At 43.5% G+C, this 27500-nt stretch overlaps 1 protein-coding gene across 4 annotated transcripts in view; it reads right to left on the reverse strand.

Annotated features, from left to right (window-relative positions):
* Positions 1–1441: 1441 nt before the first annotated feature.
* The window catches only part of rbfox1l (RNA binding fox-1 homolog 1, like), a 31952-nt gene continuing 5893 nt past the window's right edge, over positions 1442–27500 (reverse strand). Inside the window, exons 2-13 of one of the 4 annotated variants that reach the window (XR_010034929.1) lie at positions 24700–24939; positions 20322–20501; positions 19218–19271; positions 17982–18074; positions 17372–17429; positions 16127–16186; positions 15139–15277; positions 13277–13316; positions 12822–12901; positions 11043–11124; positions 1796–10256; positions 1442–1547 (exon numbers count right to left, since the gene is read on the reverse strand). Coding sequence is in view for 3 of the 4 variants with exons in the window: in XM_063199135.1 (XP_063055205.1) it covers positions 10212–10256; positions 11043–11124; positions 12822–12901; positions 13277–13316; positions 15139–15277; positions 16127–16186; positions 17372–17429; positions 17982–18074; positions 19218–19271; positions 20322–20501; positions 24700–24939 (1071 nt within the window). In the remaining variant the exon portion in view is untranslated. Of the gene's footprint in view, positions 10257–11042; positions 11125–12821; positions 12902–13276; positions 13317–15138; positions 15278–16126; positions 16187–17371; positions 17430–17981; positions 18075–19217; positions 19272–20321; positions 20502–24699; positions 24940–26471; positions 26509–27500 lie in introns of those variants that run through there. The other 3 variants (XM_063199137.1, XM_063199136.1, XM_063199135.1) reach the window with 3 other exon arrangements.

Here is a 27500-nt window from a genome sequence, read left to right on the forward strand (position 1 = left end):
CCTGTAGGTTAGAATTAGATTTGTCAAGCCTCTCATTGTCATGCCAAGTTAATGTCCATGTCGTTGGTTACTCTACAAGATTCTAGTCTGAACTCAAGTTTTGCTTTTATTTTATGGGCCTGGTCACTGGATAAATGGTCACGAAGAGAATTAAAACAATAATCAGCTGTAGTTTCACCAGCTCACCCTCTGAGTGCGTGGTGTACAGTAAAGTGTATCCAGAAAGTCAAATAATGCGCGCACATCAGGGGCACAGGTGCTGGACCAAACGTAAGATAACTGAAAAGAAAATAAAGGTCCGCAACACTGTTAAATGCTCCCAAATATTTAATGGCACGACGTTTCGTACTAACCGTCCTTCATCAGAGTGCACATGTTGCATACCTTTATTTTCTTTTCAGTACAGTAAAGTGTGGCATATGGTAGCTGACCTCGGTCCTGGGATGCTATAAGCAGGATGAGATCCACTCGCACCCCCATGAGTATAGAGGGATGATAGAGTCAGAGAGAGTAGAGAGAGAGAGGGTCCATTGGCCCATTGTTTCCGGGTTCTATTATTGCAAGGGGGAGGGGGGGAAATCCCCCTTTAGGCAGACCTAAGGACTGTTCTATCCAATGCTAGGAGTATTATGACACGCCTCTTCAGGCAGACCGGAACCTGGTCATGTCCCATAGCAACCTATTACATTGGCATATCTCTATACACTTAAAGAATCTCTGGTAGAGTGGCTCCACTGCGGAGAGGGAGTTCGGGGAGGAGGTGGGACAATTCAAAAGCCTTTGAGCAAGGCAGATGAATGGACTAGGAAATCTCTGAGAAGGCGGGGATAGACAGCTGTCAGTCACTTCTCAGACTCCTCCTGAACTACGTTTAAGACACAACATGTATCTATCAATACAAGCAGACCAATTGATAGAAATTGATAGTTCTGATTTTACAACCTCCTTCATGTTTCTATTAAAGCACAATCATTTTCTACATTCTGTGTTTGTCTGCATTTTAAATTTTGGAGTAGGCCGAACTGAGTTTGGCTGGTGGTTCTGCTGCAGTTAAATGTATCACATCTGATGAAACGTGCTTGGAACTTCGGACAGATCAAATAGATATACAAATCATCAACCATCCAAAGCACAACATTTTCATTTGGCTGATAGGTCTAATGTACAGTATACTACAGAATAACATACTGTGACTGAGAGATAAAAACCACGTAGATACTCTATGATGTACTTTACTGTACAGGTATGTAGCCTAGGCTACTTTTAATTTTATATCTACACTACCTGCTGTAAGTCAGATTTGTCTTTGTCCATTGTATGTACCGGTATGTCTGAGTGGTGATTTTTTTTCTATGACTTTGGAAAGCAAGACAAATTCACTTTGGCACAGTAACGGCTTCATTCGTTCACAATCAAATGACCAGAGCAGGACGTAAAGAGATGACCAAAAAAATCCTTAATTTATTGTGAAACATCAGAAGGCAATCAAAACAGCAATGTGAGACACCAGATAGTAGATACAGCAACTACAGTGCACAGGTGATTAACTCATTGAGTGCCAGCCATTTTCAAATTCAGACCAGGGGGTTGCCAGGCTTTTTTCAACGTTTGAGTGATTTTTCAAGAGCCATAAAAAATTGAGTTCTTTGTCCATGTGAACAACAAACATACCAGATCAACGTGTTAGGCCTAACCCCCCATATCAAAACGCAATTGACTTGATATCAAGTCTTTGGCACTGTGCCATACATTCTGAAAAGACTCGTTTTCAAGTCCATGGCACTCAAAGAGCTACGGGGTAGGTAGAGAGCCACACCTCTGTGGTGAGCGATGCAATGGGTTGGCTTTGCTCATATCAAAAGTCATGTATTGGTGTCACTTGCAGGAACACGGGAAGGAAATAAGTGTAGACCCAGGGGGAAAAGCATATAAGGAGAAATAGGGAAAAAAGGAAAATAAGGAACAGAAGAAGAAAGAAGAAGAAGAACAGAAAAGAACATGCAGAAGAGATAAAAAAGAGAGAAAACGCATGCATGCAGGAGAAATGAAGGTTGGAAAAAATATTCTATTCTACAAGGAAATTGAAATCTAGAAAAGGAAAATGTAAAGCAAAGAACAGCAATGAGAGAAGACAGCACGCAGAGAAACTAATAGAAGGCAAGAAGATTAGGAGCAGCTGCTAAAGAAGGCAAGGCACACCAGGAAGAAGAAGAAGAAGAAGAAGAAGAAGAAGAAGAAGAAGAAGAAGAAGAAGAAGAAGAAGAAGAAGAAGAAGAAGAAGAAGAAGAAGAAGAAGAAGAAGCAGCAGTTCAGAACCAAAGGAAGAAAATCTACAGTGACGTGCAAAACAAAAGATATCAAAGACAAAGAAGGGGGAAAAAAGTCATACACTCGGGCATAGCAACCATGCACAAAAGCCTGCCACTCATAAAAAAGAATTAGGAAGAAAAAAAAAGAAAAAGAATTAGCACCTTTCAGAGATGGAGCGAGAGAGAGAGAAAGACAGAATGAGGAATGAAAGCAGAGTGAGTGCAGGAGAAATGAGGAGGGAAAAATACAAACAAGTCATCCGTTAAAGGTTCAGCTGAAGAGAAAAAACCTTAGAGACTGTAGCCTTCTGCTGAAATAGACGTTGCAGAAATAGACAAGCCGTGCTGAGAAAGAGGAGAGGAGTGGAGTGGACAGAGAAGGCCATTCCAGTTTCATTAATTCAACCCCCTTCCCCTTTTCAGTAACATCACCTTGCTTCACAAATCCACTAGAATGTGATGCACTCTACACATCTGAATTAACACTAAGATGATCTTGAACTAAAAATCAACTCCAATAAATGTGCAAGCATTGGCTATCACCAAGAGCTTGCCAGGCTGGAGGGAAGAGAGGGGGAGGGGGGGGCAGTGGTAAACAAGGCTGGAAGAGAGAGCGTGAGAGATGACAGAGGAGTTTTGATGAGCACCAACAGACAGAGTGAAAGTAAAGAGGAAAAGATATGAAACAGTACTGTGTCATTAATACTGTGCCTTGGGCCTTTACAAGGTGGCCATTTTTACGTCAAGATAATGCAGCTCTCAACAATTATCTTAATGTCTCTCTAGAGTTGTGCAGAGCAATTACGTCACTTGGCCAGGGAACATGAAAAGTCTTGTCAATCACCAAAACAAGTCTGTCAATCTCCAAAACAATTAGCTCTGTAAAGAAAAAGCAGCGAGAACAACAGACAGAGAGAGAGAAGAAAAAAGTCGAGGATGGGAAAAAAAGAGGAATGAGAGAAGGAAACCTATACAGGATAGGAATTAGGAAAATTAGATAGGCTAGGGACAGCTGTTAAAAATGCTCTAAAAATGGGGTATAAATGGAAGCAGGACTTTCAGAATGAAAGCGAGAGATAAGAGAGGAGCAGCGACAGAAATAAATGGGAAAGCCTGCTAATTAGAAAGCAAGTTTAAAAAAATAAAGAATGGCGAGAGAGCAGTGGTGTCATCACTGAACACTATCTCGCCGAAGCTATTAACCTAACGGGCCACACCACAGATCGAGATTATTGGATTGCTAGCAGCCATCGAGAAAGTTTTGTCATAAAGACAAAACCTTTTGATTGATTGATTTCTTGATTGTTTCCATTAGCCCTATTTTACCTAGGCTACAGATATTCCATATAGATTTTAGATTAACATGATTTTAATAGTTCTTCTATTGAGCTTGAATAAAATAACATTCATATCCAAAGGTGAGATTTAAGAGAAGAGAAAAGGAGTCACACGATAGAAGAAGCGCAAGGGGCATGGAAAAGAGAAGAACACAGCCATGCAATAAGGGCCACAGCAGTGAGAACCACACAGTAAAGATGAAGGACAAGTAGAAAAATAAAGAAAACAAAAGCAGACAGAGGAAAGACAAGGACACAACGCCTTGGAAGAGTTGATGAAACAAAATGGCGGGCACGCAGAGAGTGTTGCTGTTCAGCAGAGCACAGACTACAGTAGAGCCGAGTATACAGACCAACTCCACAACTCATCAGCTCCATGCCACACTGGAGCTGCTCAGGCTTGATCAGCACGAGACCAAATCAGCGTCTGCCCCTGGCTCTGACTCTGGCTCTGGCTTTGAGTCTTGTTGCTGTGTTGCTGTCTAATATCACTCAACCCTGACAGATTGCAAAAAACGAAGTTCAACAGAGAGAGAGAGAGAGAGAGAGAGAGAGAGAGAGAGAGAGAGAGAGAGAGAGAGAGAGAGAGAGAGAGAAATAAAGAATAAGGAATGCCAGGGTGGCACAGAACAGCAGAGGCAGGCTAAAGAGATAAATAGTCAAAGTCAAGCAAGCAGAAAGAGAAAGAAATTGTAATGAGCAAGAGAGAAGAGAAGAGAAGAGAGGAGAAGAGAAGAGAAGAGAAGAGAAGAGAAGAGAAGAGAAGAGAAGAGAAGAGAAGAGAAGAGAAGAGAAGAGAAGAGAAAAGAACAGAAAGGGAAAGTAAAGCCATGAATGCAGTAATTAAAACAGAGCGGTAAGAGAAAGCTGTGCAGGAGAGAGGAGACGAGAGAAGAGAAGAAGAGAGAAGAGAGGAGAGAAAAATGAGCAGGCGTAGGAGTGAGTGCAGGTCACAAGCAAGAACACAACATGCAAATAACATGCAGCGAGAGAAAATTCTGACAGCCATTAAAGTGAGAGATGTAAGAATAAATAGTCATTTACTTATATAACATCTCTAAAAGCAGAGAAATGTTTGGAAATGTTAAGCAAGAAGGAAAAAAAGGAAATTATATGTATAGGAAAGCAGATAAGAGCTAAAACATGATGATAAAAGCAATTGAAGATTAACACTGACCAGCCATTTGACGGAGACTTACATGAATACTTTGACACCTCTCTCCAAATGATCTAAATGGATCTATAGCACAGTATGAAATAATTATCACCTCAATTACATTGGCCATGTTAATCATGGTGTTATTTATCATTTTGCGGAACATATGTAAAAAAAAAAAGAAAAAAAAGAGAGATTGGTGCATTTGGAGACAAGACAGAGACAGGCAGGAATTGAAGAGAGGAATACAGAGTAGAAAAGGGGAAAGAGGAGAGATGGAGGAGAACGCTAAATGAATAGCAACTGAGACAAGGCAGAGCGAAAAACCCACAGGGAAATTAAAGACAAGCATAATGGAGAGAGACAGACGGGAAAAAAGGGATGGAAGAAGGAGGACGGGAGGAAGACGAAGAAAGCATCAAGCCAGCAAGAAAGCATCAAGGAGGGAAGCAACCAAAAAGAAAGGCAGAAAAATGTAATCAAGAGAGAAAGCTTGAAAGATCACACGCAAGCAAGGAAGAAGGGAAGATGTCATGCAATGGATAGAAGAAAAGCAAGAAGTAAGAATGAAAGATAGCATGTAAAGAACAGCAGAAGAAAGGGAAAAAAGCAAGAGAGAAATTCGCCACACAGTCAATGGTAGGAAAAGGGGAGGAAAGCTAGAGGAAAAGCAGTCAAGGGGAAAAAAAGAAAGGAGTACAGGTGCCATGCAGTTCTAGAAGAAGACAGAGAATGTCATTCGATAATAGCCTGGCTATCGTGACTACAGAGTTCTCTCAAACTTCCAGTCTGGCCAAACTGTGGTGATGTCAGAGTTCTCGGTGGCGAACCTAACCAGCATTTCCCAAAACTGTATGCTACTGATACTGACATGAAGCCAATCAAGCAGACCACTCTTCCTCTGGCGTAGTTACCAGCAATGTGGCAGAAGTAGATCGTCTTCACCTTAGACCTGGCCCTGCGAGCCAATGAAAATGCTCAATTTTCACTGAATACAAATCGGAGAATGATTTGAAATTAGTTTGGCCAGACCGACTTGGGCTGGACATTTGGTGGCGGGTCCCATTTAGTTGTGGTCAAGCCCAGGATAAATCGATAATAGAAAACAGAGGAAAGGGGGGGGTGCTGTGGCGCAGCGCGCTAAGCCCCCCACATTTGGCCTTAGATTGCCCACGGGGACCCCGGTTCGAGTCCAGCCAGGGTCATTTCCCAGCCCTGCCTCATCTTTCTCTCCCAACCATTTCCTGTCTACTCTGACACTGTCCTATAATAATAAAGGACAAAAAGCCCCAAACAATACTTAAAAAGAAAAAAACAACAGGGGAAAAGCAGGGAAGAAAGATGCCATGCAGTTGTAGAGGAAGAAAGGAAAGTAGAAGAAAGGAAAACAGCAAGGAGGAAAGTCAAACCAGGGAAAAAAAGCAAGAAAAATCAGACGGCCACACAGTAAATAGAAGAGAAGAGGGGGAAAGCAAGAGATGCCATGCAGTTGTAGAACAAAAGAAGAAATGATAGAAGCAAAAAGGAAAGATAAGATGCTAGCCTGGCTCTCACGCAGAACCTTCGTGCATTTCTGCTCAACTTTGTGAGCTCGCACGAGGGTCTGGAAATCTTAGACGAGCCCGAACGGAATCAGACATTTCACAGCCTGTCCAATCAGAATCGCGGGGCGGGATTGCGGAGCGGGGTATATACAAGTCAGTGGTTGAGGTAGCACGTGATTTAAAAAAAAGCCACGTGAATTCTCCAATCAGGTTCGAGCTGTTTTGAACACACCCACACCTTTCCAGAGCTAAGCGATTGACAATGATTCAGATGGTTGGTAACAGCCATTGCATGAGAACCAGGTTAATAAGAAAAAAGCAAGGAGGAAAGTCAAACCAGGGGAAAAAAGCAAGAAAAATCAGACGGCCACACAGTAAATAGAAGAGAAGAGGGGGAAAGCAAGAGATGCCATGCAGTTGTAGAACAAAAGAAGAAATGATAGAAGCAAAAAGGAAAGATAAGATGCTAGCCTGGCTCTCACGCAGAACCTTCGTGCATTTCTGCTCAACTTTGTGAGCTCGCACGAGGGTCTGGAAATCTTAGACGAGCCCGAACAGAATCAGACATTTCACAGCCTGTCCAATCAGAATTGCGGGGCGGGATTGCGGAGCGGGATATATACAAGTCAGTGGTTGAAGTAGTACGTGATTCAAAAAAAGCCACGTGAATTCTCCAATCAGGTTCGAGCTGTTTTGAACACACCCACGCCTTTCCAGAGCTAAGCGATTGACAATGTTTCAGATGGTTGGTAACAACCATTGCTTGAGAATCAGGTTAATAATAATATGAAAGCTCAACAGACGAAGAAAGGAAAAAAGCAAGAAGGAAAGAGGTCATGCAGTGGTAGAATAAAAGAGGAAAATGTGAATTAAAGACGAAAGTCAATAAAGTAGAAAAAACAAGAGGAAAGATGCCATGCAGTTATAAGTAAATAGAAAAAATATGAATGAAAGATAATGGTCGATAGTAAAAGAAAGGAATAAAGCAAGAAGAAAATATGTCATGCAGTTGTAGAAGAAGATAGAACAAATGTAGCATGAGAAGGAAAGATACCACACAAGAGATAGGAACAAAGCAAATAGGAAAGTCATAGGAGGAAAAAAAGCAAGAGGGAAAGTTGCCACACAGTCAATAGAAAAGAAGAGGGGGAAAGTAAGATCAAAGAAAATAGCAAGAAAGACAGATGCCATGCAGTTGTAGAAGGAAAGAGAAAAAGTTAAGAATGAAAGATGATATAGCTGACGGTAAAGAAAGGGAAAAAAGCAAGAAAAAAAGATGACATGCAGTTTAGAAGAAAAGAGGAAAATACGAAAGAAGGAAAATCAAGAGCAGAAGAAAGGAAAAAAGCAAGAAGAAGATATGCCATGCAGTAGAAGAAGCCATAGAAGGAGGAAAGATACCACACAGTAGAAAAGAGAGTAAAAAAGCAAATAGAGAAGTCAGAGAAGAGAAAAAAAGTCATAGCAAGCAAGAATCAAAGTCATAGTAAAAAAGGAAGTCAGAAAAGAGAGAGGAAAAAAGCAAGATGAAAGATGCCATGCAGAATAGAAATGTTAAGATCACAGCACACAGATGACAGAAGTTGGGAAAAGGGAGAGAAAGTTTAGGTCTACACATAGAAACCAGAAAAAAGACTAAATGTATCCCTGTAAATGTTACATGCCTGGCTGTGCTGTCCCCACTCAGGATTAGTCCACTAAAGTTCGGATACTTCAGATAAGGCCTACAATGTACCGTATACTGTATCTGTTTTATAAGGGTTTTATTCCCATCAATAAATTACTATTATTATAATGAAGGTAATTCTGTTTGATTATAATAATATTTGCATTTAATGCACAATTACAATGAGAATTTTTTTTCTCGGTTTTATATGTTATTCATAATAAATACTAATACAAGTAATAGCGATTTTTCAATATATTTTTAAAAATACATTTCACACATTTGTGGACATTATCTGCTGGCCAAATTATGGAACTTATGTCTCGAAGAGAGTCACGCAGGGAGAATAACAATAATAATAAAGGACAGACAGATGGATGTGCAAGTATAGAGATGGATGCAAGGAGCAGACCCAGGCAGAGTGATAGACTGGAGAAAGAATGATTACTATAGCAACTACATGCGTACAGTAAGTGAAGTATAGCACAGAGAAGAAAGAGAGGAGAGGTAGGAGAACAAAGGGAAGCTTTATTGAGAAAAAAATAAACATTAGCAGAGTCAAAAAACAGACTGAAGTATGTACAGCTTCAAGAGAGCAGCTTAACGCAGAAACAGATCTGGACCTGGTTCGGTAATAACATAACCGTTCAATAACTTAATTTTTTTTATACCATATTGAATCTGAAAAATTCTGAAGGGTTCAAATGCCACCCTTATGCAGTCGCATTCATTAACTACCATTTTTGACCTTTTGGTTTCTTTTTTTCATATGTTTGCTTTGTAAATATTCACAGTGAATTACAAATGGTTGAAAAAACAGTCTGCAAAAGTTAGCAAAACCGTGTTATAAACACCTCAAACCTGGGCCTGTGATCTGTTTCAGAGTTTGCGTGCTGTTTAGGACAGAAAAAACTGATGAGGCATGACAGAGCAGAGAAGAATGGCACATAGAGTAAGAAGGGAAAAAGGGACTTTTTTTTTTAGGAGGAAAGCAGAGATCGAGAAAAAGGAGATAGCAATGGTCTTCACACTAGTGAAAGAAGTTAGTCTGGGGTGAATTTCTCGAAACCAAAGTTGCTTACTACATTAGCTACTTCGTTGCTTTCAATGCATTTTCCCATTGGCAACTACCGAAGTTGCTAACAGGCTAACAACTTCCCTTTTGAGAAACTCACCCCTGGTTTGCTTTGACACCAAACATTTTAGTCTATAGCATATTGCACATAAGAGTCCATAGCCTCACGTTTTTTTTTCCTTATTATTCTCCTCAGGCCAATAATACGTATAAACGCATGTTAGTAACAGCAGAGATTTGTACTGTGAAAAATGAAAAGCTTAAAGTAGAGGTAGATGAACAGAGTTGATTGGAGGTGTGAGTGTGCATCCCAGGTGTTCCCCCACCCCTGACACCTCTGCAGTTGCTGTATCTCACAGTTTGTCTTTCTCAGAACACTACATCTGACTTTCACACACACACACACACACACACACACACACACACACACACACACACACACACACACACACACACACACACACACACACACACACACACACACACACACACACACACACCAAACACACAAAATATATACACACGCACACGCACACACACACCAATAACACAATGGCCTGTAAAACGCCAAAAAAACAGTGCCCTAAAATGTCACAGAAAAAAATATAAATGTCAAAAAATATCTTGATCTTTTAAGGCTGTATAAAATGCATGATTATCTGAGTGTTTGGCTCCCAAAAGTGTCTGGCAGTCCAAAACTGTGTCTTAGAAACAAAACTGTACAAAATGAGAATCCCTGTAAGGTTGCTTTCACCTGTCACCTGAAGAGATGTAGAGTATTTCCATTGGTCTGAGCCAAACTGCTTATTCGTGAGTTATGGTACGGGGGATTTGTCGACTTAGGGTGTCCCTACAAACATAGATCTTCCAACTTCTTCCTTTTTTTCAAAATAAGTATCCTTAACCATAAATAACGTCACCCTTTCTCTTGTACTAATAAATACTTTTTTTCCATTTCCCTATAGTATGTACAGTCAAATGAGAGTCTCTTTTTTGGGGAGGGAGGGAGGGTGGTGGGTGTTGTTGAGTGAAAATGACCTAGACAAATTCCAGTATACACTTCCAGCACCTGTTGCCCGTCCGTTGCCATGGTCACACGGCCCAACGCAGGGCGCCATTGGCTCTCAGTAGGGAGTGAATCGGTTGTACCCTCCTCTGTACAAGCTCGCCTGTCAACAGAAGATCACAACGGGAGAAAAGAGAGCGACCAAGATTAGAAATCAGAGAAGAGATACAAGATACAAGTCCTTTAATATTACAGTTACTGTATATTTAGGCCTACAGCACCCATAAACCGGCATTCCTGCCTACATATTTAGGCCTACTCATGGACTTGCATTTATGAGTGATATGACAATCATGTGCTCAAAAAGTCCCCAAACATACTGTATGTTAGCCTGGGAACTCCCACACTGCCTTTAGTTCTACACAATCGTTTCGATCTGTGATTAGGTCTGGTGTTAACCAGGCAAACTGTATGTAGGTGCTGTAGTATATAACCCAAAATATACAATCATGGTGTGAAAAAAAACCTCATCATGTAGCACAACTTGAAACACTGCCATGATAGAGGAAATTAATCTGCACATGACTGATTGACATATGGTACTCGCTGGAGAGAAAAATAGCCACTAAAGGTCACGGCTAGGTCTTATTGTTGCTATGGTTACGACAAGCCTCAGCTGTGGCCTAACACAGATCAGTGAGTGTGAAATGCATTAACTGATGCGGTTGAGTAAAAAAAAGATCACTTTGAGACTTAGATAGATAGATACTAGATAGATAGATAGATAGATAGATAGATAGATAGATAGATAGATAGATAGATACTTTGTAGAAAAAGAGATAGAAAAACATATAGAAAAACAAGAAGAAAGAAAGAAAGAAAGAAAGAAAGAAAGAAAGAAAGAAAGAAAGAAAGAAAGAAAGAAAGAAAGAAAGAAAGAATATCTCACCATAGTTCCAACTCCGTAAGTGGCTGTTGGTCCGACTGAGTGGTGATAGGGGTCAGTAGTGGAGGCATACACACGCCCGTACCTTCGGGAGGAAATCAGACGTGTTCCACTAGGTATCAGTGACAGAAGATGTTGCTGCACACCCCAAAACAAACATGTCATCACAGGCTACTTTAAAAACTTGATTGGGAACCAGATTTTCCATTTTCAAATGCTCATGACATTTGGCCGGTTTGAGATTCGGTGTGGGGACTGACACTAGCGCGATTCAGTGTCGGTGTCAAGAAGCCTACTATGCTTATGGCAAGGCTTTACATATTCACCTATCATTTCATGTTCTGTATCAGTGTGAGCTAGTGAGGCTTTGGTGAGGCACTGCATGATAGCATTCCCATCAATACAATATGTTCTGTGTTGGCGTGGAGAGACTGTGTTAGGCTATGTGGTTGTGTGTGGTTGTTTATAGGCTTTTGCATGTGAGTTTACCCATGGCTATGTCGTATATTCTGTGTGTGTGTGTGTGTGTGTGTGTGTGGTTGTTTAGAGGTTGTTCATGTGAGCTTACCCATTCTGGGTGTGTGGTTGTTGTATAGAGGTGTTACGTGTGAGCTTACACATGGCTATACTATATTCTTAAGATTATCTTCCACACACCGCGCTCTTCCGTCTTACTGGTGCGTCTCTGAAGTAATCTAGTAGTAGGAAATAGATCGCACTCAATTTTTCTTCTTTCTTGTTTTCTTTTTATTTTAACATTGCAGTCCTTGCAATGTTAAAATAAAAAGAAAACAACAAGAAAGAAGAAAAATTGAGTGCGATCCATTTCCTATACTATATTCTTACCCATGGCTATAGTGCTGTATATTCTTACCCATTCTGGTTGTGTGGTGGTTGTATAGAGGTTGTGCATGTGAGCTTACCCATTCTGGTTGTGTGGTGGTTGTATAGAGGTTGTGCATGTGAGCTTACCCATTCTGGTTGTGTGGTGGTTGCATAGAGGTTGTGCATGTGAGCTTACCCATTCTGGTTGTGTGGTGGTTGTATAGAGGTTGTGCATGTGAGCTTACCCATTCTGGGTGTGTGGTGGTTGCATAGAGGTTGTGCATGTGAGCTTACCCATTCTGGTTGTGTGGTGGTTGTATAGATGTTGTGCATGTGAGCTTACCCATTCTGGTTGTGTGGTTGTTGTATAGAGAGTGTGCATGTGAGCTTACCCATTCTGGTTGTGTGGTGGTTGTATAGATGTTGTGCATGTGAGCTTACCCATTCTGGTTGTGTGGTGGTTGTATAGATGTTGTGCATGTGAGCTTACCCATTCTGGGTGTGTGGTGGTTGCATAGAGGTTGTGCATGTGAGCTTACCCATTCTGGTTGTGTGGTTGTTGTATAGAGGTTGTGCATGTGAGCTTACCCATCGCTGTACTATATTCTTACCCATGGCTATAGTACGTATATACCCATGGCTATAGTGCTGTATATTCTTACCCATTCTGGTTGTGTGGTGGTTGTTTAGAGGTTGTTCATGTGAGCTTACCCATTCTGGTTGTGTGGTGGTTGTATAGAGGTTGTGCATGTGAGCTTACCCATTCTAACTTGTGTGGTGGTTGTTTAGAGGTTGTTCATGTGAGCTTACCCATTCTGGGTGTGTGGTGGTTGTATAGAGGTTGTGCATGTGAGCTTACCCATTCTGGTTGTGTGGTGGTTGTATAGAGAGTGTGCATGTGAGCTTACCCATTCTGGTTGTGTGGTGGTTGTATAGAGAGTGTGCATGTGAGCTTACCCATCGCTGTAGGCTGCGGCTGCTGCTGCTGTGGCTGCTGAGGCGGACTGGGCTACTCTGTATGCTGCAGGGTAGCCTCCCTAGAGAGAGGCAGAGAGAAGGGAGAGAAGCACGGGGAGACAGAGGGAGAGAAAGAGAGAGGGAGGAATAGATGGAGTGGGTGAAGAGATAAAAAACAGAGTGAGTAAGAGGGAGAGCAAGAGTCAGGGCAAGACAGAGAAGGAGTGGGTGAGGGAGAGAGAGAGAGAGAGAGAGAGAGAGAGAGAGAGAGAGAGAGAGAGAGAGAGAGAGAGAGAGAGAGAGAGAGAGAGAGAGAGAAGAGAAGAGAAGAGAAGAGAAGAGAAATAGAGAGAGGAGAAGATGGAGGAGAATGACAAGAGAAAGAGGCTGATACACAGCAAGTTGGTGCGAATAACTGACGTGTTGCCATGGCAGTAGGTCTTTCATTGACTTACATAAACTTCAGTTCCATAGAGTCCGTCCTGGTACACCACGCTGAGAAACACAGAGGAAGGACAGAATAACATCACATTTTCACTCAAAGAGTCTATGATATTTATAAATTTATTTCCAGAAGTTAACTTGCCCATTCACAAATTGTCATGAATATGTACTACCACCCATCATGAAAGAATACTGCCCTACAAAGGCAAAGTGCAGAAACTACATATTTTTGTCAAAATTTAGTTTAGACTGAAAATAGTCTTATATCACCTATCTTGTAACCACGCTTTATGGTGCAAATGTTTCCCATTTTAGAGATATTGACTTGTTGCATGTGCAGTAACTATAATATCCAACATAGTACTAATAATTTGAACGCCTTTTCTCAGTTCCAATGTTGGTGTAGTTACTGCCCTTTGCCTTTGTAGGGCGGAATAGATAGGACCACACACCATGGAAATCAGCCATTTTGAATTACCAGTCATAGACAGGGTTGCCAGATGAGGCTGATGATTTCCAGTCCAGAATCACAAAATCCTGTCCAATTCTATTGATTCCTATGGCAAACATTGGGCGGGTTTTTCTGCTAAATGCCATTTTTACCCGCACACGGCCATCCTAAGCAGCCCAATTAGGCGGGAAACAGCCCAATCTGGCAACACTGGTCATAGACAACCTGGACATCTTTGGCTGCAATCCCTACTCTGCTCAGGAGTTGCACCAACTCCAACAGAGTTTACCTTTCAACCCCAAACCCCCACAGCACAGCAAAGGCACACTGTAAAGGACATGTCTCCACAAAGACAAGTCTCCAATCTCTACAGTCTAACAAGGTATTGATTCTACCTGCACTCATAAACAGGCCATTTCACCAATTACGTCATTCACCTGCCAGAACGATAGTGCCCCCTAATAACAATGCATTGGCTGGAACAAACTGAAACAAATAGGAGTTTCTCCAGCTTGGAAAAACAAGCTGTAAAATGCAAGACAATAAACACTTGCCACAAAACAGCGGTCAAAGGCACAACTTGCAATTCCCAGAAAATAATTAACCCTGACATTCTTAATTCACTGGATAGTGGAAAAAAAAATCAAATCATCAGTTAAAGTGAGAATATGATAACAGACATGACTTTAAAAGGTGCAAGACTGATATTGTTCTTTGGCCTTTTGTCCGCATGTGTGCGTGCCTGTCACAGATACAGTGTTTGTTTGATTTTTGTTTTTTCAGTACTAAAGAATGACCGAATTTTGGCCAAATGTTGTGCGTTAATACTCCACAGATTTACATTTATATTTACATTTATTTACAATTCGACTGATCTGGCATAACTGAATCACAAAATATGTTTCCCTATCTACTGTACCAAGATATGTACAGCCCTCTGCACCCAAACTAGTGAACTACACTTTAAAAATATGTTTCCCTATCTACCAAGATATGTACAGCCCCCTAACTACACTTTAAAACAGTGCAAGCCAGTTAAACTTAAAAAGGTAAGTTGCCCTGCTGCCTTAAGTTTGTAAGTTTTTTTATATTGCTTTCATTTTTGACAAGACATTGGAGGAGACAGGAAATGAGGGGGGACAGAGAGACAGGGAAGGATCGTCAAATGACCCAGGCCGGAATTGAACCCAGGTCGCTGGCATAGTAACCCAATGCCCTACCGTTATAGGCCACGACAGGGCCCTTAAGTTCATAAGTTAACCCAACTCAAGGCTTTCACAAGTTGAGTTAACTTACAAATTTAGGGCATCAGCAGGGCAACTTACTTTTTTACGTTTAACTAGCTAGAATGTTTTACAGTGTAGCACATGCCTCCATATACAAAAGTAAATTTAATTTGCATTAGTGCAATGATGAACTCACCCCGGGTAGGCTGGAACAGCAGTGGGTGTGGCCGTGGCAGCTGAGCGAATGGTGTTGTAGACTGCTCTGCCACGCCCTCTTAAGGCAGGGCCTCTGTAAGCAAGAGTTGGCGTAGGCACAGGGTAGGGGAAACTGGCTACTGTACGGAGAAAAGAAAAGCATACAAGAGGGATTATTATGATATCGCATCACATTAAAATGTAATGTTTATAAGCATGTCACTAATGGCACACGTTACAGATAGTCAAGGGATGCTTATTTGAAAATCACAAACGTCTGAATTCTCCAGTCAGTACAGTTCAGTTTTGTGGTTGTGAGAAGAAACAGTGATGCAGGGACAGGGGTGCAGAGAGTTGCTGTGGATAGTTTATTTGTGTTTGTGTGCGTGTTTGCATGCGTGTGTCCATTCATGTGTGAGTGTGTGCGTGTGCGTGTGCGTGTGCGTGTGCGTCCGTGTGCGTGCGTGTGTGAGTGTGTGTGCGAGTGTGTGTGCATGCATGCGTGAGTGTGCGAATGTCTCTGTACATATGTGTGCGTGCATGTGTGTCTGTGCGTGCGCACGACACGTGCGTGCCTGTGTGTGTGTGTGTGTGCGTGCAGTGTGTGTGTGTGTGTGTGTGTGTGTGTGTGTGTGTGTGTGTGTGTATGTGAGTGCAGTATGTGTGTATGTCTATGTGTGTAGTGTGTGTGTGTGTGTGTGTGTGTGTGTGTGTGTGTGTGTGTGTGTGTGTGTGTGTGAGTGCAGTATGTGTGTATGTCTATGTGTGTGTGTGTGTGTGTATGCGCAGTATGTGTGTATGTCTATGTGTGTGTGTGTGTGTGTGTGTGTGTGTGTGTGTGTGTGTGTGTGTGTGTGTTGTGAGTGCAGTATGTGTGTATGTCTATGTGTATTTGTGTGTACTGTTTGTGTACAGTATGTGTGTGTACTGTATGTGTACAGTATGTGTGTGTACAGTATGTGTGTGTGCGGTGTTCATGGTAGGCTGACCTGTATAGAGCTCGGGGGCGTACATGGCTCCCATCATGGGGTTGATCTTCCAGCTTGTGGCTGCGCAGAGCAGAGGTGGAGAGAGGAGAGGAGAGCAGAGGAGAGGTGGAGAGAGGAGAGCAGAGCAGAGGTGGAGAGAAGAGGTGGAGAGAGGAGAGGAGGGGAGAGGAGAGGAGAGGAGAGGAGAGGAGAGGAGAGGAGAGGAAAGGAAAGGAGAGGAGAGGAGAGGAGAGGAGAGGAGAGGAGAGGAGAGGAAAGGAAAGGAAAGGAGAGCAGAGCAGAGCAGAGGAGAGCAGAGCAGAGGAGAGGAGAGGAGAGGAGAGGAGAGGAGGGGAGAGGAGAGGAGAGGAGAGCAGAGGAAAGGAGAGGAGAGGAGAGGAGAGCAGAGCAGAGCAGAGGAAAGGAGAGGAGAGGAGAGGAGAGGAGAGGAGAGGAGAGGAGAGGAGAGGAGAGGAGAGGAGAGGAGAGGAGAGGAGAGGAGAGGAGAGAAGAGGAGAGCAGAGCAGAGGAGAGGAGAGAGGGAGGGAGGTCAGGGCAGCTAACACTCAGCGCTTACAGTCACAACTGCACAACAACAACTTACAGTTACAGTCACAGACAGACAAGGGCATACATGCACAGTATGTGTGTGTGCTTCTGCTACACTGCACCGATGCATACAAGCTCTTGTGGTCATGTGTGCATGTAGTCTGTGTGTGTGTGTGTGTGTGTGTGTGTGTGTGTGTGTGTGTGTGTGTGTGTGTGTGTGTGTGTGTGTGTGTGTGTGTGTGTGTGTGTGTGTGTGTGTGTGTGTGTGTGTGTGTGTGCATGTAGTCTGTGTGTGTGTGTGTGTGTGTGTGTGTGTGTGTGTGTGTGTGTGTGTGTGTGTGTGTGTGTGTGTGTGTGTGTGTGTGCATGCATGTCTGTGTGTGTGTGTGTGTGTGTATGTGCATGTAGTCTGTGTGTGTGTGCATGTAGTCTGTGTGTGTGTGTGTGTGTGTGTGTGTGTGTATGTGTGTAGTGTGTGTGTGTGTGTGTGTGTGTGTGTGTGTGTGTGGTGTGTGTGTGTGTGTGTGTGTGTGTGGTGTGTGTGTGTGTGTGTGTGTGTGTGTGTGTGTGTGTGTGTGTGGTGTGTGTGTGTGTGTGTGTGTGTGTGTGTGTGTGTGTGTGTGTTTATGTGTGTGTTTATGTGTGTGTGTGTGTGTGTGTGTCATACTATTCCAGTGCTTCTATCAAGAGACTTGGAGATAGAAAAAAAATCCATACCATTCACTAGAGGGCTCTGAGGCTTCTTTGTCACGACTCTGGCTGTTGCATTGTTCACCTGTGCAAAGAAAGTCACGTCATTCTCTTGAGAAAATAATTATATTCCTCAATTAGTGTAGCACTATATGGTTGTAAAAGTAGATAGCGAGCACGAGTGAACGCGAGCAGGGATGCCAACGGGGGGGAGGGGTGAGAGATACACGAAGGGGACAGTTGTCCCCGGCCCAGGGAGAGAGGGGGCCCAGAATTGGGTGCTCATTACATTATATGTATTGAGTGGGGGGCCCTTTCAGATTACTTTGTCCCGGGCCTGGCAAAAACTGTCAGCAGCCCTGAGCGGAGTAAGCGCGAGTGAGCGTGAGTGATCGCGAGTGTGTGCGAGTGAGTGCGAGTGTGTGCGAGTGTGCGCGAGTGTGCGCGAGTGTGCGCGAGTGAGCGCGAGTGTGTGCGAGTGTGCGCGAGTGTGTGCGAGTGAGCGCGAGTGTGTGCGAGTGTGCGCGAGTGAGCGCGAGTGTGTGCGAGTGTGCGCGAGTGAGCGTGAGTGTGTGCGAGTGTGTGCGAGTGTGTGCGAGTGTGTGCTCGTTGCGATCGGAGGCCCTTGACCCCTCACCTCGATCTTCCTCCCCTCCACAATGGTGCCGTTGAGCTTCTCGCGAGCTCGGTCTGCCTCAAGGGCACTCTCGAAGGTTACGAAGCCAAAGCCCTGTGTGGGAGGGAGGGAGGGAGAGAGGGAGAGAGAGGGAGGCACAGAGAGAGAGAGAGACAGAGAGAGAGAGAGAGAGAGAGAGAGAGAGAGAGAGAGAGAGAGAGAGAGAGAATATGGTGAAATGATTTCAAGTTAAGTGAGGTACTAAGGTGCAGTAAGGGAGTGAGGAGAAGTTAAGTACACTAAAGCTGGGCTCAAACGATATGACTTTCAAATTGTAGCCAATTTCGACGTCAGGTTGTGCTGCACACGTGAGAGTTTATCTGCAATCATAAACACGGACACAAACACAATCACAAACACGACGTTCTATTTCGAGTCGTAAATATCAAACATGTTTGATATTTCACAACTTTACACGACTCTTTCGACTGACAAAATTCTTTCTTAGAACGTCGCACATGACAAAGGAAACTCGACCCGGCAATCCCGGCAATAAGGTCGTTCATGATGGCGTTTTTTAGGCCAGGCAGCAAATTTGCTAGGCAGCGAGCATGCTCACTATGTCCGCGTGAAGCATCCTGGTTAGAATTTCCGTTCACGACGCAGCACAAGGGAGTGACCTCTGCGCCGCAGTCGTGTCACATGGCGTTAAACCATCGCGGGAACATAAGTTTTGTCAAGCAGCCACGCAGTACCATAAGAGCAAGTGCTGGGCAGAAGACCTCCTCCATGCCGTCGGTAATCTGCGGTGATTGGCATTCATCAATCTGACGTGAATTGAAGGTGTAGCCCACATGCTTGTGAGGCAGTTCACTCGCTGCTCCAAGTAAGAAGCAGCGTTTTTTTATGTCTTGGGAAATCACGTTAGAAAAAACTGTCCAACTTGCTTGCCAAGCATTCAACTCCACCTTTATTAGACAAAGCCGATCTGGTGTTGATCAAGCAATTTTATGCTTGGTTGCGTCCGTGCCTAATCGCTCGCTTGGAAAGTAACGTTCCACCAAGTATCGTTTTCAGCCAAGAATCGGGTCGATAGTTGTGTAGTTTGAGCCCGGCTTAAGGTAGAGTGAGGTAGTAAAAGGTGTGAGTAAGGGTGGTAATGAGATATTGGTATTGAGGTATTGAGGTATGAGATAGTGAGGTGCATTGAGGTAGAGAGGTAGAGAAAGGGTCAATGAAACATGGGCGTTGCGTTACCTTGGATCCTCTCTCATTGAAGATGATCTCCACATCCAGGATCTTGCCAAATTGCTGCAAGACATCAGACCATCATGTGAGTGCTCATAACACCAGACCATTTAGTTACAGAGAGCTAATTAAGGTTCCAGGCCATACATCGCTATGGATAGCAATAATGAAGTCTGAAAACGACACTGATCATCCATATCACTAGTTTAGTCTGAATAAGAGACTGAGCGATGACTAAGTGGGCTGTGGACTCTATGGAAGTAATCTGTCTCTGCAGTCTGAATCACTATGATGTTGAGGGTTCTGTGGGAACATTGCTAGCTGTGATATCAGGTCATATGCTTAGTTAGTCATTGTATATTCTGAGAACTGGTACCAAAGGCCTTAGATTTTACTCTCGATGGAACGTTTAAGAGTGGTCATCATATGAGTAATATACATGTTTCATATGAGTAATATACATGTTTCATATGAGTAATATACATGTTTCATATGAGTAATAAATACATGTTTCATATGAGTAATAAATACATGTTTCATATGAGTAATAAATACATGTTTCATATGAGTAATAAATACATGTTTCATATGAGTAATAAATACATGTTTCATATGAGTAATATACATGTTTCATATGAGTAATATACATGTTTCATATGAGTAATATACATGTTTCCTTTACACTTCACTTGATGCTGGCATCATACACATGACATGACAGTGTCATAACAATGTCAAAACAGTGTTATAGTATCACAGTCATGTGTCATAACAATGTCAAAACAGTGTTATAGTATCACAGTCATGTGTCATAAACATGTCAGTTCTAAACGTTTTATGGTCATGAAAGACTGACACTGTTTGTCACTTGGTGAGAACAGTCATAAAATGCTTATGACTTTGACATAATGTTTACGGCATGTCCATGACTGTGTTATGACATGGTTATGACACCAGCATGTCACACCTATGACGCCGGTGTCAAGTAAAGTGTTACAATATATACAACATATACAAACCGAATCGTGAGTTGAGTGTATCGTTACAGCCCTATGGGAGGCTGTATTAAGTCTGTGTGTGTATGGGAGTGTGTGGAGGGCTTTGGCGTCCTACCCCAAACATCTGCCTGAGGTCAGGGTCGCGGAAGCGGAAGGGGATGTTGGAGACGTGGAGACGCTTGGGCTGGGCCTTACCAGAGCCCTCCTCCTCACTCCCACTTCCTGATCCGCCCCCTGCCGACACGGCGACGCTCAGAGCCTGCGGGTCAGAGGTCACAGGAGCCAAGGAGTCATCCTGACGGAGGGGAGGGTTGAAAATGGAAGACAGCAGGAGATGGAGGGATAGAGTGAGGTAGCAGAGAGATAGAGAGAGAGGAATATTAGTTAAGAAGATAGAAGAGTGAAAAGTCAAAGTTAATGCATTTTTTCCATCATAGCCACAGTTAATATGCTCTTGTTATGCGCTACATTTCACTCAGTTTACACTCGTGTTTTTTTTTTGTTTGTTGGCTAAACATTCGCAAAGAAACGTTTCGGCATAGCATTGCTGCTGAAAAGTGCACCATCCTAAAAGAGTGACTGCAAACAAACCCAATCGAGCATTCTCCATCCAGTGCTTCCCTCTCAGGCAACGTGAGGAGGCGACAACCAAGTCTCCATTTTTTTAGTGAGGCGTCCACATACATGCCCGTTAGAAAATAACCACTTTGGGCAGATACGGCTCAGAAATGACAGTCTCTTTACAGTGTCTTTGACATTCAAGGTGTTTTGTTATGATTATTTTTTTTCGCTTTTATGTTGTGTGTTGGATGCACTCAGTTCAGCCTGATTTGTGAATCAGTGATGTGTGTGAGCATGGACCTCATCAACAAAGACCTACGGTAGAAACTGCAACACATTGCTATATTGTAAATGCTTTACAATATAATCAGTGATGTCAAGAAGCAATTCCTTGTATAGGAGCTTTGTTTTTTGGTTTTGTTTTCATAAAGAACTGAAACACCAGTAAAATGCCCTCATGCAATAAAAAAAGAAAAATTCAACCCATATGATAGTAACTGTGCGTCAAACCCAAAACATCCACCATCCCAAAATGCACCACGATGCCAGTGTGTGTCACAACCTGTATCGCATCAAATGCCACAAAACTGTTATGTCCGTTCAAGAACCAGGAGATTAAAGGAACCCAAAGAAAAAGAATGAAAAATGTATTAAAAGACTTGTGAGCGTGAGCAAAGGGGGAAAAAAAGGTTCAAAAAAAAGAAGAAAAGAGAAAAAAACAACAAAAATAGGCAGAACAAAAAGAAAATTCTCAGAGAGGGCAGGCTTGTCAGAGTGAAGTGAATTAGCGGCTTGAAATCCTTTTTGCAGAAGAGAAATAACATTCTAGTTACAGTGAAAAAGAAAGCGTGGAAACGAGAGAAGGAGCGGAGATACAGAATGATTGGCGTGGGGACAGAAATAAACAGAAAGGAGGGAAAGAGAAGAGAGCATGAAAGAGTGGATGTTAAGTGCTTGCTCTTTGATAGCCTGTGGAACTTTGTGCTCGTCACCATAGCTACTCAATGAATTCCACCACACGTGTTCTTCTCCACATGAGACATACTGATTGTCATCGTCAGTATGTGTAGGGCCTATGTGTGAGGGACATTTGCGCCCGTGGGATTCATTCACGCTAATGACACCAGGACCAAAGGCTAAGCACTTAAACCCAGCAGCATCACACTCAAAATCTGCATGGCTACAGGTGTGCAGAAAATTAATCAAATGAAAAGAGAGAGAGAGAGAGAGAGAGAGAGAGAGAGAGAGAGAGAGAGAGAGAGAGAGAGAGAGAGAGAGAGAGAGAGAGAGAGAGAGAGAGAGAAAAAAAACAAATAAACAAATGAAAGAAAAGGTGTAAATCAACCAACTGAAATGAGTGGCATGGGAGGTGATTGGCTGCTCAGGCAGACAGTTGCGCAAAAAGCTGAGGTGGGTGAACCGGGGGGAGCAGGGGGGGTGAAAGTTGAGATGTCAGTCTCATGGTCACGGTGCTGCTTTTTTTTTTTGGCAAAAGGTTAAAGTTAATTACCCAAGATTCCGAAAAGGTAGGGCACTTGTATTAATAGAAGACAGAAACACAGCAGGGAAGACACAAAACACACACAGCGTCATGTACACACACACATACACATACACACATGTACAGTACACACACTCTCACACGCGCACAGCACACGCGCATACACGTACGTACTGTAGACACACTGCGTAGATAACACAAAGGCTTGCCACGGCCAGCTAGGAGTGGTTGAATCAGCTTGTGTCAAAAAACAAACACCAGTCGAAAAAACCTTGTCCGTACACACACACACAAAAACACAGACACAATCCTAAGTGGCAGAACTAGACTTGGGGGTGGGGTGGGGGGGTAGGTAAGGGCGGGCGGGAGTTGTGGGGGGGGGGGGGGGGGGGGGGGGGGGGGGGGGGGGGGGTGGTGTGACAGAGATAGAGTGACAGAAAAGGAGATAGGAGATGTGGAGGGTGGAGGAAGGGGGAGGGAGAGTGGGGTAAGGGTGGGGGAGTGTAGGTGGGTATCAGTTGAGAGGTGCCATCATATCACGATGCAAAGTGGGTTTTTTTTTAAACCTGGGCGATATTTCGGGAGGGGGGTGTCTTCTGGCCTGCCCACCCCCCCTCCTTGGCGCCGTCTCAATGTCCCAATATCAGGAGCGAGCAACTCTGGCAGTCTAGTGGTGGGATATATAATACATTTTGGCTATCAAATACCAGCAAGGATCTTTAGATTTATTTATTTATATATTTAAAAAAAACACCTCATCGATTTGCTACAGACGCACACCTAGAAATATGACGTCTATACTAAAAGTGTGTCGTTAAAACCAGAAAAAGCAACAAAAAAAAATGAAAGGAGAAAAGAGAGTTATAGGTGAAATGTTGTGTTAAGTTATGTACCTAGTAGTTAGGCTGGGTGGGATTGAAGATAGCGTTTTGACAGAATGCAATTTTCATATAAATACAGATTTAAAACGTATAAGACAAAATTCCCATTATTAATACCTCACCCCTTTATTTGTTTAGAAAAATGTGTTTGTGCTCTGTAAAACAATATTTGTCATTCAGAATTTAATGTAGCCTATGTGCCATATAACTGTTGACACCTAGCAGTGCACCTCTTAAAAAAAACTTCACCGCCTCTCCTCCTTCTCTCCCACCCCTCTCCCTCTCTAAACCCATATCTCTCTCTCTCTCTCTCTCTCTCCCCCCCTCTCTCTCTCTCTCTCTCTCTCTCTCTCTCTCTCTCTCTCTCTCTCTCTCTCTCTCTCTCTCTCTCTCTACCTTCTTACGCTATCTGAGGACCAGCTGGGATTGCCTTACATGGTAGGCAGTGGGAAGGTGGCTGGCTGGCTGGCTAAGAATAACGCACGTGCACGTGCACGCGCACCCGCACCCGCACACACACACACACACACACACACACACACACACACACACACACACACACACACACACACACACACACACACACACACACACACACACACACACACACACACACACACACACAGCGGCCCCGACACGGTGGTCTCAGCCACCAGCAACAGCCACCACCACAGCCATCCCACTTAGACGGCAGCTGACACTGGAACAGATGCAGGCCGAATCCATCCCAGAGCTCACTGCAGATCTGACCAAGGCTAGATAGCCTAAACAATGACTGTCAGATCCTATGGGCCACATATGCTTAGTCATATGTGAAGTCATTGAAATAAATGAAAAAGGTATTTGTAAGAGGTATGTTTGTCCTTGGGTGGACTTGGCATAGGAGGTAACATGCCTTGGATTCGAAAGGACAAGTGGTTCAGTTTTTACCAACATGGCCGACTAGTTTAGGGTTTAACCCCTTAGAGCAAAACCCTACTGTCACCAAAATTGTAATGGCTATTTCTTAATATGTTACGTAAGGCTCTCATTAATATCATAGCAATGTTGTTATGATGTAGTTAAGTATTTTCAGCAAGTAATGAATAGGCCCGCCGGCGACCCCATCTGCAGTAAGAGGCTGCTCGGTCGTCCCTAGGGTCTCACAGTCATAATACGGTAAGGCTACTGAGAGGGCTGGACAGAAACCTCTCTATAAACACACACTATTGCGTGTATGGTAGTGCTGTAGCTGCTCCAGTGCCAGTTGCTATCTCATGTAGTGTGTGTGTGTGTGTGTGTGTGTGTGTGTGTGTGTGTGTGTGTGTGTGTGTGTGTGTGTGTGTGTGTGTGTGTGTGTGTGTGTGTGTGTGTGTGTGTGTGTGTGTGTGCGTGTGTGTGCGTGTGTGTGCGCGAGCATGCATGTGTGTGCATGTACATGTACATCTATGTATGCAAGTGTGTACTGTATGTAGTGTGTGTGTGTGTGTGTAAATATGCATATCTCTCCCACCCAACTTCCACCCCAACCCCCAGCCAATCCCAGGCATGCCGGCGCCACTTCCTCTTACCGCGCTATTGACCGAGAGCGAGTCCGGCCCCTCAAGCTGGGGGCCCTGGAACACGCGCAGCTGGTGGTGCTCCTGGTAGTCGGCCCCGGGGTGGGCGGGGCTGAAGTCCAGCGGGGGCAGCCTGCCCGCGGACGTGGGCGGACCCTGCCCTGCCGCCGGGGGGTAGGAGGGGGGAGGGGCATACACCTGCGGCAGGGTGGGGTCACCACTGGCCGGGCCGGCCTCCTGGGCAGAGGCGCCCTGAAGAAGAAGAAGAAGAAGAAGAAGAAGAAGAAGAAGAAGAAGAAGAAGAAGAAGAAGAAGAAGAAGAAGAAGAGGAAGAAGAAGAAGAAGAAGAAGAGGAGGAGGAGGAGGAGGAGGAGGAGGAGAGGAAGAAGAAGAAGAGGAGGAGGAGGAGATGAAGAGGGAGAAGAAGAGGAGGAGGAGGAGAGGAAGAAGAGATGATGATGATGATGATGATGATGAGGAGGAGGAGGAGGAGCAGGAGGAGTAGGAGGAGGAAGATGAAGAAGAAGTAGAGGAGGAGGAGAAGAAGAAGAGGAGGAGAAGGAGAAGGAGGAGAGGAAGAAAAAGAAGAAGAAGAGGAGGAGGAGGAGGAGAGGAAGAAGAAGAAGAAGAAGAAGAAGAAGAAGAAGAAGAAGAAGAAGAAGAAGAAGAAGAGGAGAGGAAGAAGAGGAGGAGGAGGAGGAGAGGAAGAGGAAGAAGAAGAAGAAGAGGAGGAGGAGGAGGAGAGGAAGAAGAGATGATGATGATGATGAGGAGGAGGAGGAGGAGGAGGAAGATGAAGAAGAAGGAGAGGAGGAGGAGGAAAAGGAGATTTGGAGATGAAGAATCTTGTGAATACGTAACTCAGGTGAATCTGTGATTAAAACAAATATTATACTGCAGCTGTGTATTAACTTGCAGTTTGTTTTTTGGCTTACAAGTTGAACAGTTGAACAGTTGAACAAGTTGAACAATCCTAACAGTTGAAACTGTTAGGATTGATATTACATTTACATTGACTGATCTTTGCAAATTAGTACACTTCCACTTTTCAACTTTCACAGCTGTTCTTAATTGTAGTGTTAGACAAACGAAAAGCTATGTGGCCATGTGGTATAAGTTGTCCAGCTCGAGGTCTCTCAATTCAAGCACAATCATATTTGACCTACAGTAGCTCCTTCATGTAGGTCAATTTGATATCTTATCAACAAGGTCTCCAAGATCAAACTACTGTACAGGTACATTTCAACAGACTATTTACACAATACAAGAGTTAGTATCAGCAAACACACAGCACAGAAATTTACAGCCTTAAGTTAGGGAACAGAAAATCTTGTCTTACTATTACAGTCTTGCGGTGCTGTCTTACATGCCACAGTTACATTGTGTATCAATTAAAAGTTTAAAATAATGACAACAAGACATTTTAAATTCATCCTGCAGGCTGTGGTGAGTGTGTATGAACTTTCAGACTCTCCAACTAAATTAAAGTACTTGTTTCTCTCCTTCTGAACTTCAACAACTAAATTAAAGTGCCTGCTATCTCTCCTTCTGAGCTGTAAGTGATATTTAAGACTCGTATGAGGTTCAGCATCTACAGTAAGCATTCGCTCATCAGCCAGAGACAGCTTTTCAATCCGAACACCCAGAGCACATGAACAAGCAAAACACAACTCAATTCTACAATGCCAATATCAGAGATGCAGAATCCTGCAGCTATTATAGTGAACACAGAGACACACATGAACACATAAAAAATGCGAGTTAAAAACATTTAAAGATCTTACCCCCTCACTGCATTCCTCCCTTTGTGATAGACCCAACAGCAGCTGACGCATGCTTTAATGCCAGTCCCCCACCCGCCCACTACAACATAAGTGCCAAAAGCCCACCAATCAGCAGAGGGCAGGGCCCAGCGCCGTGTGCTTTTCTCGCCAGCTGTTGTCAGTTGTGCCTGTCAATCATCTACCCCCTCCCCCAGAACTGTCACTGCAGGACACCCCCCTCCCCCCCCAACCACACACACACACACACCTCCCTTACAGCTCCCTTACAGCTCCCTTAACTCCTATTTACAACCCCCCCCCCCACACACACACACACACACACACACACTTCAGTCCATTACTTCTTTCTGCTAAGGGCAGATGAGATGCAGACTTAAAGATTATGCCTATCTTATTTTATCTTATCTCATTGAGGTAATGTGATGGGTACCCCCAACCCATCCCCTATTAAACTTCTAAAAAAAACCCAGCTTAGACCAATTGCTTGCATTTGCCTCCTCAGAGCAATGCACAGAAAATGTTGACATTACTGAATATGTTCATATATGATTTACCACATACATGTATATGAATAAGCTTACAACATTGGTTGTCTTCTCTTTTAATTGTATATATTGTTATGGCACACTTATTGTCCTTTATCATTTATGCTAATAGCCTTATCTCAGAGCTGATGCTAATTCCTTCAAAGAAATCTGATTTGGAGTAATCTGGTTTAGGGTAAAAGTGAAAGTAGCAACCACGTTAGCGCTTAGTAAACAGAAACATAATTAGGCTATATCGGACTAAACAGATTTGAATAAAATATTGGAAAAACGGGGCTGTTGTTTTCGTTGCCAGTTTATTTTAGAACAGGAAAATCTTTTGTCAATAAGAGAGTAATAGCTTTGTTTTGTTGAGAGTGTTGACAGGTGTATACCTGACAATATCAAAGATCTCTACTATACTCAAAGGCAGGTGACATGGCCCTGCCGTGGCCAAACGGTGGGGCACTTGTCTGCCATGCGGCTGACCCGGGTTCGATTCCCG

Source organism: Engraulis encrasicolus, chromosome 5, assembly GCF_034702125.1.
Source record: "Engraulis encrasicolus isolate BLACKSEA-1 chromosome 5, IST_EnEncr_1.0, whole genome shotgun sequence".
Taxonomy (NCBI): domain Eukaryota; kingdom Metazoa; phylum Chordata; class Actinopteri; order Clupeiformes; family Engraulidae; genus Engraulis; species Engraulis encrasicolus.